Source organism: Bufo gargarizans, chromosome 5 (genome assembly GCF_014858855.1).
Source record: "Bufo gargarizans isolate SCDJY-AF-19 chromosome 5, ASM1485885v1, whole genome shotgun sequence".
In the NCBI taxonomy this organism is placed as follows: Eukaryota; Metazoa; Chordata; class Amphibia; order Anura; family Bufonidae; genus Bufo; species Bufo gargarizans.
This window is the reverse complement of record NC_058084.1, coordinates 224,164,665-224,187,018: the sequence shown is the minus strand read 5'-3', so window position 1 is coordinate 224,187,018 and position 22,354 is coordinate 224,164,665. Positions and strand designations below refer to the sequence as shown.

The following is a 22,354-nucleotide window of genomic DNA, read 5'->3' as shown; positions in this document are numbered from 1 at the left end:
ACTGAGCGTACCAGCCAAAACCTTGAGACATATCTAAGATGTTTTGTGTCTGAAAACCAAGAGTTGTGGTCATCATATTTACCGTTAGCTGAGTTTGCCATAAATAATCGTCGTCAGGAATCCACTGGCAAGTCACCATTTCTTGGTGCATATGGTTTTCATCCCCAATTCTGTACTTTCAAAGAGGGGGGGTCTTCTGGGGTTCCCGAAGAGGAACGTTTTTCGTCATCTCTTTCATCGGTATGGCAGAAGGTGCAAGCTAACTTGAAAAATATGGGAAGTAAATACAAATGCATGGCTGATAAGAGACGGTCGCCAGGTCCGGACCAAGGAGTGAATGACTATGTGTGGTTGTCTACTAGGAATATTAAATTGAAGGTTCCCTCTTGGAAACTGGGTCCTAGGTTTATTGGCCCTTACAAAATTGTAGCCATCATCAACCCCGTGGCTTTTCGCCTGGAGTTACCTCAGACTTTTAAAATTCATAATGTTTTTCATAAGTCGTTACTCAAAAAATATGTTCCACCTCTAGAACCATCACCGCTGCCACCCCCTCCTGTTGTCGTGGATGGTAATCTAGAATTTCAGATATCCAAAATTGTTAATTCTCGTCGGGTCCGCCGCTCTCTTCAATATCTGGTGCATTGGAGAGGTTACGGTCCCGAGGAAAGAATGTGGGTTCCTGCATCTGAGGTAAACGCCGACAGGTTAGTTCGGGTTTTTCATGCCTCTCATCCTGAGAGACCTGGTCCTGAGTGTCCGGAGGCCCCTCGTAGAGAGGGGGGTACTGTCACGAGGGTATCGAGAACCACGCCTGACTCCGTTATACCCGGGGTCAGGAAGTCGCAGCGGTTGGCTGCACGCTCTATTTAAGATAGGGCTGTTTTCCTTATGGTAGCTTTCTGGGTTTGCTTTGCAAACCATTTTGGCTCACTCAGGGATCCGTAGCTCCTTCTCCTCATTTGTTCCTTGTCCAGCACTCCCAAACCTCCTTATATTCCTCTCTCACACTTCTCTGGTTGCCAGAGATAGAGCTTCCTGCCTGGACATCTATTCTGACCCACTGGAGCTGTGTTGCTGCGTTCTCGGATGGTTGTTTCAGAACGCTACCCTCCGGATCCCTGTTGGACCTTTGTGGACTGCTGTGGTCGCCCACCTGGGTGTTTGTGTTCGTTTGTATTTGTCTGTCCTCTCCCTGGTGTTTCCCTCTTAGTGCAGTGGTGCGGACTAGCGATCCCACCGGCCCGTTCACTATCTAGGGCTCATTTCAGGGAAAGCCAGGGTTTAGGCACGTGATCGCCGCACGGGTGAGGAACCCGTCTAGGGACGTCAGGGCAGTCAGGTGCCAGCCGCAAGGTGAGTTAGGGGTCACCACCTTTCCCTCTCCCTTGGGCAGGGCTTTCCCTGTTTTCCTCCCTGTGTGTGACGCCGGTCATTACAAAACCAAAATGTTTTTTTTCTGAAAAGAACAGAAGGATTGCTTTTTTTTTTACTTTTCATAAGGAATTGTCACAATTCCTTTTTATTTGAAGCGTAATAATCAACAAAAATGATTCTGTTTGCAAAAAATGATGTATTTCAGAGTATTTTTTTTATATGCATAGTATAATTTAGAGCTAACTTAGATAATAACAATAAATATATATATAAAATAAAAGCCTTTTTATTAGAACATATGATATATTAGTTTGTGGTCTCTTTAGATAGAATATAAATTATACATCAAATATACAGAAATAATGGAAACAAAGGAATAGCAAAGAAATTGATTCACAAACAAAATAGCAATAAATATAGTGGAAATTATTGTAGCTGGTAGATGTACAGTGCAGTCATAATTCCAATGTATGCAAAGAGAATCTGTCACCTCGATTCTGGCCTGTTATCTGCAGTTAAACATAAGTAGCACTACAGATAAAAAGTCCTACTGCTGCTTCCCTGCTGACAACACTGAAAAGCTGCACTGAAATACACACCCTGTACTGTTGGAGAGGAATAACATACGCATGCATACCTGACAAGGTATTTCAGTGCAGCGTTACACCTTCTTGACATCCGCTGTATATGAACAGCAGTTGTCACGTCTTTAAAGATGACGCATGCTCCAGAGTGGAGCCACTGGCTGTTTCACACAACAGACACCCAGGGCTAATGTCTGCGATCAGCGATAAAGCTGATCACAAACATTTAACTCACATTTGACCATGGCATCGGAGCTAGAAAAAACGGGAGCACAGGCTCCCTGGAACACCTTCCCCTTGCTGAGATCGGGTAAGGTGTTCCTTAGTAGAAATAGGCTTCAGCCTGTACAAGGCTTCCAGGCCTATTACTGCTATGCTCCAATCCTGGCCTGCAGGTGCAGCACTGCACTGGAATATACATCATTTTCTATTCAATAACGGATTAAATTCCATTATTCAAGACAAATGGCAATCTAATGATTGCGTATTCGGGTCCTCTTGGGTGCCTACAAAAAGGAAAATAGAAAGTAAATTAAATGATTTTAAAAATAGCAAAAAATAAAATCACCTTTTTCCTCAAAATAAAAATAACATCACGTCAGGAAATGCCCCTACTATTAAAAAAATATGCATCCCATATGGCAAATGGTGTAAGGTAAAAAATAAAAAAAAGCCAAAGTTGTCATACACACTCCAAAATGTTATCAATAAGATCGTCCTGCAAAGAATAAGACCTCATATAGCTCCATAACTATAAAAAATAATGGGGGTCAGAATATGGTAATGAAAAGAAGAAGAAAAAAAAAGTCCAGTTTTTATTTTTTTCAGTATTAAAACACTATATAAAGAAAGAAAACTATATAAATGTGGTGTTTTTGTAATCATACTGACTCAGTTATCGTATACTGCATAGAGAATGCCATGAAAACAAAACCCATAAAACTTTTCCTAATTAGACCTCATTTGGATTTTTTCCAGCTTCCCGCTACATAGTATGCAATAAAAGGCAAAAACTGAAAACTGCCATGTCAGGAGAAGGTTAACAGTGACAGTGGGGAACGGGGGACAGCGGGAAAAATAAAAAGTAGCGATGTGGACTCATGTAATACTGCAGATAATAGTCCAAGATCGTCATGACAGATTCCCTTTAAGACATAAACAACCATAAGCTGGATGAAGCCATAGGGGATGTCCAACCTGCAATATAAATGTGTGACTGCCAGAAAACTGCACGAAGCAAAGAAAAAAACACCTTCTGAAATCCCCTCTGTTTCAGCGACAAGATTCCTGTCGCCAATGTTTCTGGTTCTCAAGGGACCAGAAGTGATGATATTCTGTTTGTGGTCATGTAAACTCAGCAGAGGTGCTGGAACTGAGGGGCTTTCAAGAGGTGAGTTTTTTTTGCTGTTTTATGTAGTTTCCTGACACTTTCAAATTTTTTGGAGGTTGAGCAACCCCTTCAATTGGTATGTACAGTTTTGATGCAGTCTTCTTATTTCTCCAAATAATCTAAAAACTTCCTTTTTGTGTATACAGCTCCAATGCACAACTATGTGTTTTCACCAATACATTCAAGCCCTATGTTTAGTCAGATCCTCTAGTCATGTGTTCTCTAATCTTTATATTAATAGGAAGGCAAGTTCAGATGGAAAGCAGTAACACGCGAGCTGTAGACAAAAAACAATACATTTTATCAAAGGGATTATCCAAGTTTTAATATTGATTACGTATCCTTAGGAAAGATCATCAGTACGTGATCGGTGGGGCCCAACACCGGCACCACCGCTGATCGGCTGACTGAAAAGGCCACAATGCTCTGGTGAGTGCTGTGACCTCCTCACAGCTTACTAACACAATGCCGTCAATTGTATAGTGGCTTTGCTAGGTACTGCAGCTCAGGCCCATTCACTTGAAATGATATAGGCTGTGTCCAGGCCACATGGCCGATGAATGTGACATCACTGGCCTAGGAAGAAGCTGCAGCCCTCATGAAGCACAGCGGTCTCAACAAACAGCTGATCATCGGGTGATCCGGGAGTCAGACCACCACCAATAAAATACTGATGACCTACCCCAAGGATAGGTCATCATTATTAAACTCTCGGACAACCCCTTTCATCAATTATATTTGCAGAACTGTTTTGTGATTTCTTGCATTACATGCATTAGTGCAATTAAAATGGTTGTAATAGTGTACAATGCATTTAAAGGGGTTTTCTAATGAAGACCAATGCATGTCCTGGGAATCATAGAGGCAGATCGCCCGCACAGGACTCCCTTCTATGAGCGAGTTCAGAGAGCTGCTCTCTCAGAAAAGCTCCCCTTTTGACTGATTTGAGCTGTCCCTGGATTACACGGACAAATGTTCATGGGAATGGCCACTAGGGATGAGCGAATCGACTTCGGATGACACATTCAACGTAGATTTGGATAAAACTTTGTTCCAATACTGTACAGAGAAGAAGCTCCGTACAGTGTTAGAATGTATTGGCTCCGATGAGCTGAAGTTATTGCTTTGCGAAGTCTCACGAGGCTTCGTGTAATAACTTCATCAACTAATTTGTACTGTAAAAAAACATATCCCGAGTGGTACCTTTCAAGTGGTACCTTGGAACCGAACCCGAGTTCTTGAAATGTTATTTTACAGTACAAATTAATTCATCTGAAGTCGATTCGCTCATCCCTAATGGCCACCATGTAACACTAAATTTTCCCTACAGTAAAGTCTTGTTGGCTGCGGCTCCCCTAGCAGAATCAGCTGTTTGTCAGAGGTATCGAAGAGCAAGACTCCGTCGATCAGCATGGTGGCCACATTTAAAAATGGTCTGTCTCTTGAGACTACCCCTAAGCAATGTTATATAACAGTGTGTGCACAATGTACATGGCTATCTCTACAAAACACCCTGGACATGACAATCTAACACATTATGTGACAAGCATAGTCCAGACTTAAACCTGAGACAAACGTTTCTTTATAAAGTATCCAACCAGCTTCTGAGGTCTTTGTTGATACTCTACCAGGACATCATGAGAACTGCTGATCTGGTCTCCATTCAAGCGATTCAAAAGTGTAACACAAACCACCGCAGCTGAAATGACATCATTGGTGTTTAGTAACGCACCACAGGCGATGCATACAGAATTATATCAATCTGCTTCATTGGGTAATCACGCTGATCAAAAAAGGTGCCACCCTACAGAGCTGTGAAAGCATGGCCTTTAGGACAGTCACATTCTAATCATTGCTTACTGATAACTTTTCAGTTTTATAATTTAGGAACAAACTTGCATTTATACAGCAGGACGTAAGGCACAATCACCAATGCATACACGGACATGGCTATAGACTTGGCTAGGTGTGTACGTAGCCAAAGTCTGCAGAAAATAACAAAATAAGTTGCTAAATATATAGATAGTGCCCGGTACAGAGATGCCAGATTAGATCATGCTTATATTATACCAGAAACATATAGCTGAAACTGGTGACAGACCGTCTAAGGGTATAATACATAAGCCAACTATAGGGGGTTTCGGGTGTCGGATTTTACCGTGCCTGATCCTTTGTTGAATACCAACTGCTGTCAGGGGAGATTCTGAAATTAGCACGCATGTTTAAGGGAGAGGAGGATGACAGAGCTATTAAATGAACAATCATTTGAACAACTACATCATGCTTTTTCTAAACTGGTTTTATGGCACTGTTATGTTTATGTCAGGTCATGCTGGGACCTGTTGTCCTGCAGCCTGAGGCCTCTGTTTTAATGCGTGTGTTTATAGTACCCTGGAATAACAACATGTGTCAGAACAATTTCTGAGCTTTCTATGGACACATTATAATTCTATGGACACATTATAATTCATCAGTTTGCTGTAAGTCAGCAATTTGTATGATATTAAAAGAGTTGTCTCATCTCGCCGTTACTAAGGGGAGATGAGAAACAGTCTGTCACGACCATGGTCATGGTCGTGACTCCTGAACCGCAAGCTGTTGCCTGCGGTTTGGTTTGGTTGTTCAACCACAGGTGAGGGCCGCTAGTTTGTTCCCTCACTTGTGGTTGCCGCGGGCAACAATTTGTTATTTTGTGTGTTGCAGTATAGCAGCCTGAGCTGGTGCTAGGCAGCTTGCGGCAACGTGCATGCGGTTGCACCTGGCAACCTGTCTTTGTTAGGTGTGTCTTTTGTATGTCTGGTGTGCACAGGGTTTTAGTTATGTGCGCACTTTCCCCTTTATGTGGCTGTCTTCCCTTCCCTGGTGTGAGAAGGGTTAATTGGGTGAGCACTGGGTGTGTCTGTGTGGGTGTGGCTACATGGGCTATTTAGCCTCAGTTGAGAGCAGAGGTCTGAGGGGTACTCCAGGCATGTTGCTGGAGTCATCCTCCTGGTTTATATACCATCTGCCAGTGAGGGCCACCCTTGTGGTCATAAATGTTATATGTGATGCTTAGTTGTTGTTTTCCTTTTCTTATTTTATGCACCTATGGATCTGGGTTCCTGTGTGTTTGTGTGTGTGCTGTGTCCTTTTATGTTTGGGTGTGGACACTAGCTTGTATAGCACGGGATCCAGTCAGTGTGTCTGTGGCAGGTAGGTGTGGAAGTGCTTTTCATCCTCCTGCCATATCCATAGGCTATTTATCTTCTTATCCCCTTGCAGGTTGGCCAGTGAGACTCCTGTTCCTCCGTGCCTAGGAGGAACAGGAGTCTTACCCTGCTCCTTGTTCCATGGCAATCCTGAGGGCTAGCAGGGACCCCAAGGTTTCCGGTGTATGAGCCCTCCCACCATCAGGGTTTGCTCATATGGTTAGGAGTCAGGGTCAGATTAGGGAAGCGATAGGAGGTGACCTGCTCCCTAATTCTGTCGTCCTGGCCGAGCCGCCTCTAACATCTTCTGCCATCGCACGGCTGAGGGTTTTCCCCATCCTCAGCCGTGACACAGTCCCGACCACCAGCCGGCTGGGAAACAGTAGAGTGCAATGGTGCTTGCTGTTTCAGTGGCTCCCATTGCGTTACATGAGAGCTACAGAAACAGAGCAAAATAGCAAGTTATGTTGTGTCCCTAAGGGCCCATTCAGAGGGCCGTAGTGCTTTGCAGATCCGCAAAATACTGATACCGGCCATGTGCGTTTTGCAATTTACAGACCGCATATGGCCGCAACCATAATAGAAAATGCCTATTCTTGTCCGAGATTGCGGACAAAAATAGGACATGTTCTATCTTTTCCGCGGAACGGAATCACGGAGGCGGACAGCACATGGTGCACTGTCTGCATCTTTTGCAGCCTCACTGAAATGAATGGCTCTGCACCCGTTCAGCAAAATAGCCTAACGGATGTGGACTCATTCATACTCATTAGTTAGAGCATAGCTTGCTGTGCTGTACTGTTTCTGTAGCTCTCATGCACCACAATGGGAGCTATGGAAACATCGAGAGCCAAAGTGCTCTGCTGCATCCCGGCCGGGTGGTGTTGGGACTGTGTCTCATCTTGCCTTAGTAACGACAAGATGAGACAACCCCTTTAACTGGATAATTAAGATCAAATACACTGACTGTACCTCGCAGACCACTGATATTACACATTGCTGCAAACACGGAGGACTCCATCTCAATGTTTCTTATCCCAGCCTCATACGCTGCTTTCAAGTACTGCATCTTCTCCTCTTCCGTGTAGGAACAGATTGCTCCATCAAGACGTGCTTGACCTATTGGTGTAAAATATTGCAAAAACAAAGCTCAGAAGCGCTCCTCTCCTAGTAACATGGGCATTCATAATATAATAATATAAATTATTATAATGTGGTGAGTTTGTGTCACAGGAGCAGTGTTCAGCCCAGAAAATACTGCTCTCATACAGAGAGTGTTTCCGGGAATGAACACGATTGTGTGAAACTGGCCTTATACTGACTTTCCACCTGATGTCTGCTGCATACGGACAAATCCTGTTCACCTCCAGCGATAATGGACTCACAATTTTGAGGGCAATAACCCACAAATCTGTGCGGCTGCTGCAGTGGGTGAGGATTCGTCTGCATACGACAGCTGCATTGTGACTACCTCATGGAAAACGACCCTTAACATCACAGAAATGTATCTAGGCCTATCTACAGTATTTGGACTCTTTCATACATGCATATTTACCTTAATATTCTGCATTCGAATTTGCAAGCCAAAATCAAGAGACGGTGCAAAACACAGAGAGGCACAAATCTCTCCATAATAGTTTTTCTCGTTTAGGCTCCATTTCTGTTTGTTACAAATGCTGATGCAAAATACCACCCTAATATATGTGCCCAGGATTATGAAATCGAGGCTATCCTCAGGATAGGACATCAATATCAAATTGGTGGGAATCTGACTTCCTGCACCACCCCAATCAGCAGGTACTGCCCCGGCACTGGCACTACACAGCCTCTTGTGTTGTGTGGTAGATGGAGCTTCTCCCATGCACTTCAATGGAAGCCGGCACCAGAGCTACAAGGTGACAGCTGATATTGATGGCCTATCCCGATAATAGACCATCAATATCAAAACCTATTTAATGGTGGTATCACACACAGTAGTTTTTAATACAATTCGTTAAACCAATGCAAGAACTGGGTCCAGAATGAAGCAGAAGTCCTTCCTTAATATTTCCCAATCCTTGGGAATTCACTTGACTGGTGGTGTTTTTCAAAAAATGTAGTGTGTAATACCAGCCCAAGGGCTAATAAAACATTAGGTTGGTATCTGACCGCAGATCTACTGTGCTGTATCACCCGCAGTTCGTCAGGAGATGACAGCATCATAATTCACTATAATGCTGTGATTTTGGGTCAGATGTCCTCCGGGAGAAGCATAAGGTCCATTCTTGTCAGACCACGCAAAACCATCTGATACCGACCTTAAGGAATTACTACAAATTCTCAACAATGATGGCACAGCTTTCATTTCTTACAGTGAGCCTAAAATATGAGAGTTGCTTGACTGGTTTCAACAGACTCGTTTTTCTTTAGACAGATTTCATAACTCTTCTTCTATGTCCTCTGATATATGAAGCAGAAAGAATTATTTGAAAGGGGTTTTCTAGGAGTACAATATTGGTGACCTATCCTCAGGATAAGTCATCAATATCTGATCAGTGGGGGTCTCCTGGCAACCTCACTGATCGGCTCTGGTGAGTGCTGTGCCCTCCTCATAACATGCCAATCACAAAACTATGCATTGTATAGTGGCTGTGCTTGGCATTGCAGTGAAGGCCCATTCACATTCATAGGCCATGTAACTGATGAATGGGACCTCACTGGCCCAGGAAGAGGTTGCAGCATTCAATGAATTGCTGTGGTTTCCTCATGCAGTTGATTGGCGGGGGGTACTGGGAGCCGGCCCCCCACTGATCAGATATTGATGAGCTATTCTGAGGATTGCACGCCTTGAAATCCCTTTAATGATAACTGAACAGAGCTATGCTGTAACTCTGTAAAGTTCTGCTCTTTTTACATTTCTAACTGATGCAAGCAAAAGATTTCCCAGAAAATGAGATCCGTGTAAAGTATGCTAAGGACGCTGACTGTATTTTATGATAGGTTCACATAATATTACCAATAGATCAATAATAACTAAAAATATTACACAAACCTTCATAGAAATCCAGTGTGCACATGGTGCTTCCAATGACTGTATTGAACTCATTGATCTCCTCACTGCACTGAGCCAGCTCTTGTGCCAAGTCCTTGTTGAGTTCTGTACTACGGATCACTGTCTTCCCAAGGACTATCTGCTCAAACTCTGGCTTAAAACAAGGACTCACAGACTGGCTTGTAATCACCACAGATCCTGGATCAATACCTAAAGAAAAAAACAATACATCTTACACAAACTGGAGACAGTAAGATTGAAATCCTGGATGGTGGAACTGAAAGATGTTGTGCAGGAATGGGTGACCACTTTACCGGACCTGTATAGAAAACATTACTTTCCAGCGCTGGCTCCCCGATCCTTTTTCTCCCGGCCTGTGATGTTCTGCTGGGCTACCTTCAGGTAAACATCCGGTTTGACATCACCACAGGCAATCACTGGCCGGATCCGCTTGCGTCATGTGACTATTTTTCATGGAGTAAAGGGAGCCGGTCATTGCCACAGCCAGGAAATGGCCGAGGCAATGTCATACTGGATGTTAACATCAAAGCGGAGCATCACCAGTTGGGAGAAGAGGGAGTGGGGAGCTAGCACCGTGAAGAAGGTAAGTAATCTTCTCTCCTCACCCCCCATTCTTGCATAACCCTTTAAAGAGTTTATTCCACTTTGTAGTTTCTAAGGCGAGATGGGACTATATGCCGTCCACATACATGATTGTTGCTTGCTGTCCTCAATGGGGCTCACAATGTAAGTTCCCTATCAGTATGTCTTTGGAGTGTGGGAGGAAACCCATGCAAACAAGGGGAGAACATACAGACTCTATGCAGATGTTGTACATGGTCAGATTCAGAACCCTGGACCCCAGTGCCAAGGTGCTGCCCTTTTATATGTTACTTCTGCTAGTTCTTTTTTAGTTATACTTTAAGAAAACTAACTGAAATAAAGTGGCCTAAATGGGAGGAAATGTTCAAAAACCCCAAACACTGTGGAGTGTTTATAACCAAGGGAGCAATTTTCTACATGTGATCCTTTGCTAACGGCAATCCCCAGAAAAAATGCACACAATGGAGGATGTCGGCAGCGGGACCACATGCACCACAAAGGCATCCTACACAAGATGGGATAATGTGTGGATGGAAATATATAAATACATAAATCACTGCGAAAGGTGCACCACAATGATATGCAACTGACAACTCTGGCTACTCCCTCAAGCTGAAGGTTAGGGAACTGAGACTTTAGCCAATGTATTCCTGTCAGGAACACATCGGAGCCCTTTTGCACCACCGTCAAGGTATCTCAGTGTGGCATGGGTTCCTACCACTTGACTACCTATAGTGTGTGAACACGGTCTGAGAGGTGCTAAGATACAACTTACAGCCAAGCTCCCACATACCTCCATAGTGAAATCACTCAGGTAGTGGGCTTACAGCCTTATCATCTCTTCCACGTACATGAGTGATCTCACTAGGGAGGTATGTGGGAGCTTGGCTGTAAGTTGTATCTTAGCACCTTTCAGACTGTGTTCACACACTATAGGTAGTCTAGTGGTAGGAACCCATGCCACTCTGAGATACCTTGACGGTGGTGCAAAAGAGATGTGTTCCTGACAGGAATACATTGGCTAAAGTCTCAGTTCTTAACATCAGCTTGAGGGATTAGCCAGAGTTGTCAGTTGCATATCATTATGGTGCACCTTTCGCAGTGATTTATGTATTTTTATATTTGCATCCACACATTATCCCATCTAGTGTAGGATGCCATTGTGGTGCATGTGGTCTGCTGCCCACATCCTCCATTGTATGAATGTTTGCTGGGGATTGCCGTTAGCAACGGATCACATGCAGAGGAATTGCTTTTCCGGTTATAAACACGCCACAGTGTTTGGGGTTTTTGAGCATTTACTCCCATTTAGGCCACTTTATTTCTGTTATTTTTCTTGATATGTTTAGAATGTGCCATTGCGTACTGCTGGTAGCATTCTGTTGCACCTGGTAGCCTGTGTCACATGGCCTTGCAGCATTATCATCTCTCCCACTACCTGAGTGATTTCACTATGGAGGTATGTGGGAGCTTGGCTGTAAGTTGTATCTTAGCACCTCTCAGACCGTGTTCACACACTATAGGTAGTCAAGTGGTAGGAACCCATGCCACACTGAGATACCTTGACGGTGGTGCAAAAGGGATAAGGGATATCTATTAGACTGGTGGGGGTCCTACTGCTAGGATCCCGACTGATCACAAAATGGAGTACCATGTACCCCTTCGGAGTGCCCCAAAATAAACAGGGAGTCAGGTTGAGCAAGTGCTCTGAAGCTCCATTCATCTCTATGGGAGTTCTGGAGACAGCCAAGTACAGGGCTCAGCTATTCCCAGAACTCCCTTAGAGATGAATAGAGCAGCAGTTCACATGTCTGACCAGTGGAGGTCCTAGCAATAAGGACCCCAGACGATCTAACTTTTAACAACCAGAATACCCCTGCAATGGGACAGCACCAATTCACAACACACCCAAGGAAGCTGCATCTCCTAAGCAGTTATAAATATGGGGATTTGCTCCACGTGCTATGGATCACAATTACTATTCTTTTTATCTATTTGTCTATTAAAGGGAACCTGTCATCAACTTTATGCTGCTCATACTAACGGCAGAATAAAGTAGAGACAGGTAAGTTGATTTCAGCGGTCTGTCATTTAAAAGTTAAAAGTAAGTGGTTGCAGAGAACCAACATCACAATCATTGCAGACTGGGCCTGGAAAAGAGTCATGGCCACCTGAGAAGAGTCCTGGTTATTCATAATCTCCTTCTCTCCCTGCCGATGATTGACAGTCTTCTACCTAGTTTTATCCCTTCCTCTCTATGAGAGAACTGCCAATCATCTGTAGATGGGCGAGAGAGCAGGAGATTATGAATAACCATGAGTCTTCTCAGGTAGATTTGACTCTTTTCCAGGCCCAGTCTGCAATGATTGTGATGCTGGTTCTCAGCAACCACTTACTTTTCGCTCATGAGTGACTCACCGCTGAAATCAACTCAATTGTCTCTACTTTATTGTACCGTTGGTATGGGCAGCATAAAGTTGATGACAGGTTCCCTTTAAACATGTATGTCCTCAATCTTTAGCTTTTGGTTTATTCCTGTATGTAGGTGTTTTATTCTCATATGTATTAAAGGGGCTGTCCCACTACAACAGCTTACCCTCTATCCACGGCAGAGTCTGATCAGTGGGGATCCAACTGCTGAGGTCTCCACCAATCACTAGAACGGAGTACTGTGTTTCCACATTTGAATGGAGCAGTGGAAACGTATGCGCTCTGTCACTCCATTCAACTCTATAGAAACTGCTGTAAATAGCTGAATACAAGTGTTTGGCTATCTCTTGCAGCCCCATTAAGCTCACTGTGCTATTCTGTTTCTGTAACTCTCATTCACTTCCATGTGAGTGACAAAAAGAGTGAAGCGCAGTGAGCTTGGCTGTAGTGTAAACCGGACCTCCTCTCACAGCCTGGATGCTGGGGCCTGAAGGATGGATTTACACTGATCAGCACTCCCCATTCTAGAGGTAGGTGCGGGTCTCAAGAAGATCTTTCAGATATGTATGACACATGCTTGGATATGACATAAATGTCTGAGATGAAAATACCCCTTTAAGTAGGTGTATTTATCAGTTCACGTTATACACTGACTTTACATTAATATTCACTCCTCGTCACATCCATTTTCTATATTATCAAAAGTAATTAATAAAAATTTCATTTTACCTATACCTCCCGATGTACCAATACGAATAACGGTGACATCCGTACATTTGGAATGATATAGTAATTTGATCAGTTCATGGAGCATTATAGAAATAGACGGAATACCCATGCCATGCTGAAAAAAGAAGCAAGAACGAAGTTAAAATAAAGTTTGTTTACCCTGTAGATGTATTAGTACAATACACAAGTCATGTAAAAGTATTATTTTCCACTTAACATAATTTTTACTTTAGACAAAACTCTACCATAGTCCCTATTAGGGCTACCACATTTTTTGACTATAAGATGCACCTAGGAGTTGGAGTAGAAAAATAAGAAAAAAATATTTTTCATCAGACCTCAGATCAGAACCTCATAAGACCCAAGCTCCTTAAGCCTCATTTCAGACACTCAGACCATCAAGCTCCCTCAGCCTCAGATCAGACACAGACCTTCAAGCTCCCTCAGCCTCAGATCAGACAGACCTCCAAGCTCCCTCAGCCTCAGATCAGACACAGACCTTCAAGCTCCCTCAGCCTCAGATCAGACAGACCTCCAAGCTCCCTCAGCCTCAGATCAGATGCCAGACCCTCAAGCTCCATCAGCCTTAGCTCATACCCACCAACCTCCATCAGCCTCAGATCATCCACCCATCAGACCACCCCAGCCCCCATCATCCTCAGATCAGACCCCCATCAGACTCATATCAGACCCCCATCAGACTCAGATCAGACCCCCATTAGACTCAGATCAGACCCCCATTAGACTTCAACCATCCTCTGGGTACTTTCACATTAGCGGCAGGGGAATCTGGCAGTCTGTTCCGGCAGGTGAGCAGCCTGTCGAATCCGTCCTGCCGCTAGTTCACGTGTGCCGCCGCACTGCTGCTCCTTCCCCATTGACTATAATGGGGGCGGGGGCAGAGTTCTGGCGGCGGCACGGCGAGAGGCAGCCGGACTAAAAGTACTGCATGTGGTAGTTTTAGTCTGGCTGCCTCTCGCCGTGCGCTGCTGCCAGAACTCTGCCCCCGCCCCCATTATAGTCAATGGGGACGGAGCTGCAGTCCGGGGGCACACTTGAACTAGCAGCAGGACGAATCCGACAGGCTGTTCACCCGCAGGCTGTTCACATCATACTCAGCTCAGACCCCCATCGGACTCAGCTCAGACCCCCATCGGACTCAGCTCAGAACCCCATCGGACTCAGCTCAGAACCCCATCGGACTCAGCTCAGAACCCCATCGGACTCAGCTCAGAACCCCATCGGACTCAGATCAGACCCTGATCAGACTCAGATCAGACCCTGATCAGACTCAGATCAGATCCTGATCAGACTCAGATCAGACCCAGATTAGACGTCAGCCTTAGATCAGACGTTAAAAAAATTAAAATAAACTGACCTTGCTTGCTCCAGACGGCACTGCCACTCACTGCTCCCTGTTCTTCTTCCAGCCCGCATTGCACTGTGACCTGATGTTGGACAGCTGTATGCAGTCAGGACACACTCCAGAGCGGGGCCCAGAAGAAGATCAGGGAGGTGGTCATTACCAGCAAAAATAACCTTTTTTCAACCACTAATCTGCTACTGGTTTTTAAGCTGTGTATTTTACTGTGTGAACATAACATAATAAATAAAAATGCCCCCGAACTGTTATAATATGGACAATGCAAGTATATACTACAATTTACAGTCCCCCTTAAAGGGACAATAAACCTCTAAACACTAAACACATAAAAAAAAAAAAAAAAAATAAAGTATAAAAATGTTCACCAGAATGGGATCACAGAAGGGGATAGGCCTTAGTCCCCACTGACTGTAACGGAGTCCATAGCCTGTAAAGTGCATTGAAACTGCTGAGAAAATGCAACTCTTAGTATTACCTATAGTTTGTACAAATTACCCAGCTTTCCCGAGACCCTAAAAGGTCATATAACTAGCACATATAACTAGCTAAGGCACAATTTGCCAGCTAGAAGGGGGATTTATTTCAGTACATTTAGTATTCAGCAGTCCCTATTACATGTCCACATGCTATGGTTACCCAGCTTTCCCAGGATCCTGACAGGAAAGGCAAATATCACATAATTTGGGAGCAAGAATGGGGATTTATTTAGGTACATTAAGTATCCAGCAGTCCCTATTACAGCGCCACATGCCATTTTACTCAGCTTTCCTGGGATCCTGAAAGCCACACAACTTTGGAGTAAGAGTGGGGTTTTTTGGTAGATTTTATATTTAGTAGTCCTCATTACTGCTTCACATGGTATGTTACTTAGCTTTCCCAAGACCTTGGAAGGCAGAGGTGGGAAAATATGGCACAAAACTTTAGGCCTCATGCACACAACCGTATCAGCTTTTGCGGTCCGCAAATTGCAGATCCGCAAATTGCAGATCCGCAAAACACGCATTCCGGCAGTGCGCATACTGTATTTTGCATATCCTCACATCCCCCTTTGTCAAATTCTTGACTGCAAAACGGACAAGAATAGAACATGTTCTTTTTTTTTGTGCGACCACAGAACGGACATATGGATGCGGACAGCACACGGGATGCTATCCGCATCTTCTGTGGCCCCAATGAAATGAATGTGTCCGCATCTGACCCATAAAAAATGCGGATAAGATGCGGACCAAAAGTACTGTTGCATGAGCCCTTAGAGTTATTCAGGTAGATTTTGTATGTAGTCCCTATTACAGCACAGCAATATAGGAAGTGGGAATTTATAGCAAAATAAGGCAGACTTTGCTATCTGGAGCTTTGCGAATCTGTAGAACTGTATTTGGCTGTGTAAACATTGCCGTCCTGACACTATATGTGTACAATGGTATACATTACGTATACTGCTTCTATCACTGTATAAGCAATCAGTAAGATTACTTCTTCCACAAAAATGTCTTGTACTGTTGCCACTGAGTCAGTGAAGTACAGCTGGCTAGTGTTACTGTGTGCACTACTATTGGTACTACTGGTTCTACTGGCACTGTGGCTGGCACTGTATGGATTTCATATTACTGGAAACTAAGAGATTCAATACATCAAACAAAATGGCCACTCTCACTGTGCAAACAAAGTGTGCAAATGGGCTGCCATCTTGACTCACAAGTCCGGCGATGCACAGCTAAGCCCTAAATGCGGTCACTGGGAGCAGGCAGTTCCGAGAACAGCCCGATGAAGGCCCCCGGCGGCTGTTCTTGGAACTGCCTGCTCCCGGTGACCGCATTTTTTTCAGACCGGCTCCCGGCACAGGTAAGGGCTTACCTGTGCATCGCCGGACTTGTGAGTCAAGATGGCAGCCCGCATGTGTTCGCGGGTGAACACTGCGAACTGGCCATCACTGCTCAGGACTACCTTCTATTAGCCAAAGCTGGGAGCAGTTATAAAAAGTGCCTTTCGCCATGGAAGAAGTGGAATGCCTATGATTTCAACAGACATCCTCTAATAATACCAGAGAAATCACGAATTATTTTGTAATAATAGAAACTATACCCAAACAGCAGAATTTAGGATCTAGACATTAACGTGAATACAGCTTCAAACAGGTGACAGAGCACAGGATTTAGCTTTTTATTTTTCTCACTTTTTAAAACATCTTTAAGGTTCTATGAAGAGCTTCTGGAACCCGTAAGAGTTCTCCTTTAAATCTAATCCTGCCACAAATGCTGTGTTACAATAGCAAGATTAATGTTCCAAAAAAAGGTTTAATCTTCTGTCCAATCAGAGAATGCAGATCCTTTGCTAGAACCATATGTACCTAGGGATTGTTGGAGATAAGCAATTTCTATCAGGTCATGATTAGCGTGATACAAGTAACTTACACTGATTGCTAATACTGGTCCTACTTTGTACATGGCATAACGGTCAGTTCCTGCACATATATTGGCAATATCATCTTTAGGGTCTCCCAGATTCAATTCTCCAGCAATGTACTGAGTGAAAGCTTTCATCCTCCACGGGCTCCCTCCAACACATACAAACTGAAAAGAGAATGGCAAAGTAGAGTTAGGCTACTTTCACACTAGCGTTCGGCTGTCCGCTCGTGAGCTCCGTTTGAAGGGGCTCACAAGCGGACCCGAACGCCTCCGTCCAGCCCTAATGCATTCTGAGTGGATGCGGATTTGCTCAGAATGCATCAGTCTGGCGGCGTTCAGCCTCCGCTCAGCAGGCGGACACCGGGTGTCCGCCTGGCCGTGCGGAGGCAAGCGGATCCGTCCAGACTTACAATGTAAGTCAATGGGGACGGATCCATTTGAAGATGACACAATATGGCTCAATCTTCAAACGGATCCGTCCCCCATTGACTTTCAATGTAAAAGTCTGGACGGATCCGTTCAGGCTAATTTCACACTTAGACATTTTTTGACAATATAATGCAGACGGATCCCCTCTGAACGCTAGTGTGAAAGTAACCTTAATAATTTTTTATATTTTGTACTCTAGCGTATGCTCAAAGTTTACATTTTACTGTCATTTTTACACCCTTTCTTGGAAGAGGAAATACCGCACTGCTTTTTTCTTGCAGTATCATGACCATAATTTAGAATAGCTTTAGGATTTTATCATATTAACATCAATTTGCAACTCAATTTAAACAATTTACTAATTATGTTACAGGAAATAGAAATAAAAACTAGACAGGAAACAAGATAACAAAAAAATAAAAGGGAGGGTTGATATAAGCCTTCAATTAGACTTTTGATCATTCATGATTGCTTTAGCCATCTCTCACCTTCACATCACCAAAAAGGGCAGGCAAATCATGTGTATTTGTTCCAAGATCAAAGTGGTATAATATGTCTTCTTTCATTTTCTCCAGGTGAGGATTAGAAAGGTGAATGCACCCTGGTGAATGCACCCTGAAAAAAGCAGAAATAATAACTCTTATTAAAGTATTGAAGGGGTTTTCCTTGCTGCATACAAATAACCACTTACTTTATACTGAACTGTCATACAGCACTGTAAGTTAAAGGGGTTGCCAGCTGAACCCGGACACATCCCCTTCCCCCCACTACTCCTCACTGACAGGAGTATGATGCTCTCATTTGCCCTGTGCTGAATCGCAAGGGCTTTTTCTGAAGATCCATTGTTGTACCGGGCTCTTCATGGGTAAGCTAGGCTGAGGCTTCCACCTAGCAATGAGCCCAGTGACATCACCGGCACTAATGGGTAGGCTTTAGCGCTGCTGTAGCCTGTAAAACGGCCTAGGGCAGCGCTACAGCCTGCCCATCAGTGCCGGTGATGTCACCGGGAACACAGCAAGGCAGAAGCCTCCGACCTAGCAGTGTAAAATGTAAACAAAAAACCCCTTGCCCTGTGTGATCCAGCACTGGGCAAGGGAGAGCATTGGAACATGAAATGTTCCAATGCTCATAACAGGGGGGCTCAGTGGGGGAAGAAGGGGATATGTTTCAGCTCTGAACCCAGAGAACCCCTCTAATTTGTCTATCAATTCCTCATCATATTCAATCTCTTTACTTGCTGTAGAATGGAAACATTCTTGTTACTGTCCAAATGACCTACTGTAACAGATTGTCTTCTAGAAAGAGAACAGTTCTTACTCTAACAATATAAGAAAAGTTTCAGTACAGTCATGAGGACATCCAGGAACAGAAAATAGCAAAACCTTGACCTCTGACTTGTACTACTTGGAAACAGTCTTACAGGAAAAGCAAGTTCTGAAAATTCCCAGTCAAGAAGTTTACTGAAAGCTGCAGACTTCACTGGCGTAGCCTGTTTCCTGTAGACAAGTCTGGCACAAGACGACCAGCAACTTAGTTTCCACTTAAGGATATGACAAATGAAAGTTTTGTTGATTACTATTAAAGGGAACCTGTCACCATTAAATGCAGTACAATGTGCAGGCAGCATGCTAACGCACAGAAGGAGCTGAGCAGGCTGATGTCCACTATTATGGGAAAAGATCCTGACAGACATCCCCAATGCACAACTGAAGTCAGAAAAAGCTGAGATTTGTATAAATTACAAATGCTGATTCTTTTCCAGACTCCTGGTCTATAACATGCTGCCTGCAGACTGCACTGCACTTCATGTCTGTATATCTGTAAGGTATACAGATGTAGCACAACTTAAGCTGGCCATACACTTTATTCTTTTGTTGGCCGAACCCGCCAAGAACAGCATGTTCAGCTGACGATGTGTGTGGGGAGCTTCCAACTCTACCCCGACACATGATGTCGGCGGAGACAAGAACTGGCGAAAAGAAATATCCACTGGACCGTAATGTTCTCCGGAGTGATAAGCCGCCACCAGAAATTTCTGGCAGCAGTTTTCTCCGCTCTTCCTATAGCATATGCAGAATGTAAAAGTGTATGGGGAAGATGGCGGAGATAGGTGTCAGCCGAATAATTGAAGAATGTATGTGGCCAGCTTAAAAGGAACTGTGAGAACACTTGTCACAGTGTAATTTCATGACACAAGCCAATGAAAACCACAGAAAAAGTTAATTAAAGCGTTCATGCCATTGTTTACTTAATGAATTAACCCAGGGCCGGCGTCATAACCGGCAAACACGGGCAAGTGCCAGGGCCCAATGCTCCTGGGGGGCCCACTGAGCTGCTATGAGCACTTACATTAATACAGATGGAAGCTCTCATTGCTGTCACTTCACTTACGCAGTACCCCTTTAGTGGGCCCTCTGAGTCACATGAGGCCGGCTGCTGCAGAGACTCAGACACGCCCTTTCTACACAGGACATGCTGCCGTAGGAGAGAGACCGGCAGGGCTGGAGCAGAAGCTCCAATCCCTGCTCAAATCCTGTGCCTGCGCCGTACCGGTCCTCATTCGGCACAGGCACTCTGAGAGAAGGACGCTCGCTTGGCTGCTCCTTCCTCAGTGCGCCTGTGCCGATGACGTCAGCCCTACACCCGGAAGAGAAGACGCCGGCATCGCTGGTAAGGAGGCGGAGAGTCTGGTGACGTCGCTGGATGCTTGATTTAGGTAAGTATTTGCCTGATAAGCATGCAGCCACTACAACCACCAACGAAATGGGGTGCAATTATTTTACAAAAAGGATATTTAGAGACACTATACCACCAACGCTTATAAATAATATACTCATAATTAATAAATATATATAGAGAGAGAGCACATATAAATAAATAAATGATATATATATATATATATATATGTATATATAAAAAAAAATTAAAAATCCGCAGCACTTTGTAGAAAAGTAGAAAAAGGCTTTATTCACCAGACATGCGACGTTTCAACCCTCTCAATGGGATTTTTCTCAAGCAGTGACAGTGGGCAGTGCAGTGTGCATATTTAAGCAACTTCACATCATTACACAATCAACAAATTAAGTACATTCATTAAAGACAATATATAAAAAAATATTGATACAAACAGTATTATCAGTGTGCTGGTACAATCACAACCTGTTCCAAATCTCAATAAAGTGATGTGATGTCAATCCTTCTCATGACAGTTTCAGCCTAATCATGTATAATACAAAATAATCTAATTGTGACAATTATTAACACAGGTGTGGGTCTTCTTCAAAACCAAAAGTGTACAGGTGTACCTTCAGTGGAGGTGATGAGCTGGGTCGCAGGAGCGCACGATGGGGTCAATCCACATGGGTCCCGGCGTCTCTAGCATTACATTGCGCATGTCGAAGGACCTTCCTGATTACTCCGATCACGTGATCATCCATTCAGGCCGATCATCAGGATGCGCATGTCCAAGGACCTTAGAGCATGTGATCATATCATGTGATCGCACACCCGATCATGTGGCTGGACACATCACATCGTCAGGAGGACAACATAAGCTTCCAAATGCTCCACAGTCTCGCGGTCACATCAGATAATATGGTCACATGTTCGATATTCTCATATGTATAAATATCATGCCTAAAGTATTGTGGTTTTACTAAGGTACCTCACACACATAAAAATATAAAATCATCAAAAATAAAAACTGTGGATGTACGCATGAAACTTGACATAATACACAGATTTGCAACGGCTCTACGTAGAGTCCCATTGTAATCCGCACGCTACCAGTTCACATGTGTAAAACAAGGCGAATGGGTCAACGATCAATCTAAGAGATAAAGATGACTGTATACCGCATATGATATTATATATATCTTTTACCCTCTTTATAGTAACGGTACTTCCGTCTATACAGTCATCTTTATCGCTTAGATTGATCGTTGACCCATTCACCTTGTTTTACACATGGTCTGCATGACCCTGTAATGTGCCCCTCACCCCGTACTGTGCCCCTTTATACCCTGCATTGTGCCCTCTTACCACACCCTGTACAGTGCCCCTAGTCATTCCCTGTACTGTGCCCTCTTATACCCCTTTATCCAGTCACTGTATGGTGGTTTTATCAATGTATGGCGGTGGTATCCAATAACTGTATGGCCGTAACTGTATCCCCTTCCCTGCCCACGCCACTTTTTTTAGACCTGGCATGAGCGGGAAAAGATACAGATTGCGGTGCTAAGGACCTTTGCGCCACATCTGAGACAGAAATACACTTAATATAGACATATTTCTATATAATAAATGACACCCTAATTGTATTATTATTCGGGGGTAGGGCTAATATCTTTATAGTATATAGATTCTAGTTTATTATACTGTGCACTGTATTTCCCAGTAGATAAATGATCCTTGGGAAGCACAGTCCTCACCCCTGACCACCGGGACCAGGTAGCGCTCTGTCAGTACATGGCAGCCTCCCCTCTCTGCCACGCTGCTCCGCTGTGTACTGGTGCTTATTCTGACACTAGGGCATCCTATTTTTGCCATCCATTTAATGTATACCAAAAATGTAGGCGTTAACAGATGCCTTAGATTGATGTCGCACAGTGCCGTCCGTTCACCATACAGTTGCATTGTAAAAAAACATATACGTTAACGTATGCATTTTTTACTGGACTCTGCAGGATACAAAAACGTGGAGTGCTGCACATTTGTATACATCAAAAAACGTGATGTGACCCACTGGGGAGGGGTGTACTAAAATTTGCTGGGGGGCCCAGTCAGTTCTAGCTGCATCACTGCA

The 22,354-nt window shown here is 44.0% G+C and overlaps 1 protein-coding gene across 1 annotated transcript in view; it reads right to left on the bottom strand.

Annotated features, from left to right (window-relative positions):
• Nucleotides 1–4,526: 4,526 nt before the first annotated feature.
• UPP1 (uridine phosphorylase 1) overlaps nucleotides 4,527–22,354 on the bottom strand; it is a 35,494-nt gene continuing 17,666 nt past the window's right edge. Inside the window, exons 3-8 of the mRNA XM_044295323.1 lie at nucleotides 18,039–18,165; nucleotides 17,128–17,286; nucleotides 13,333–13,447; nucleotides 9,571–9,780; nucleotides 7,512–7,658; nucleotides 4,527–5,050 (exon numbers count right to left, since the gene is read on the bottom strand). Of these exons, the coding sequence (XP_044151258.1) occupies nucleotides 4,911–5,050; nucleotides 7,512–7,658; nucleotides 9,571–9,780; nucleotides 13,333–13,447; nucleotides 17,128–17,286; nucleotides 18,039–18,165 (898 nt within the window). The 3' untranslated portion in view covers nucleotides 4,527–4,910. The remainder of the gene's footprint in view (nucleotides 5,051–7,511; nucleotides 7,659–9,570; nucleotides 9,781–13,332; nucleotides 13,448–17,127; nucleotides 17,287–18,038; nucleotides 18,166–22,354) is intronic.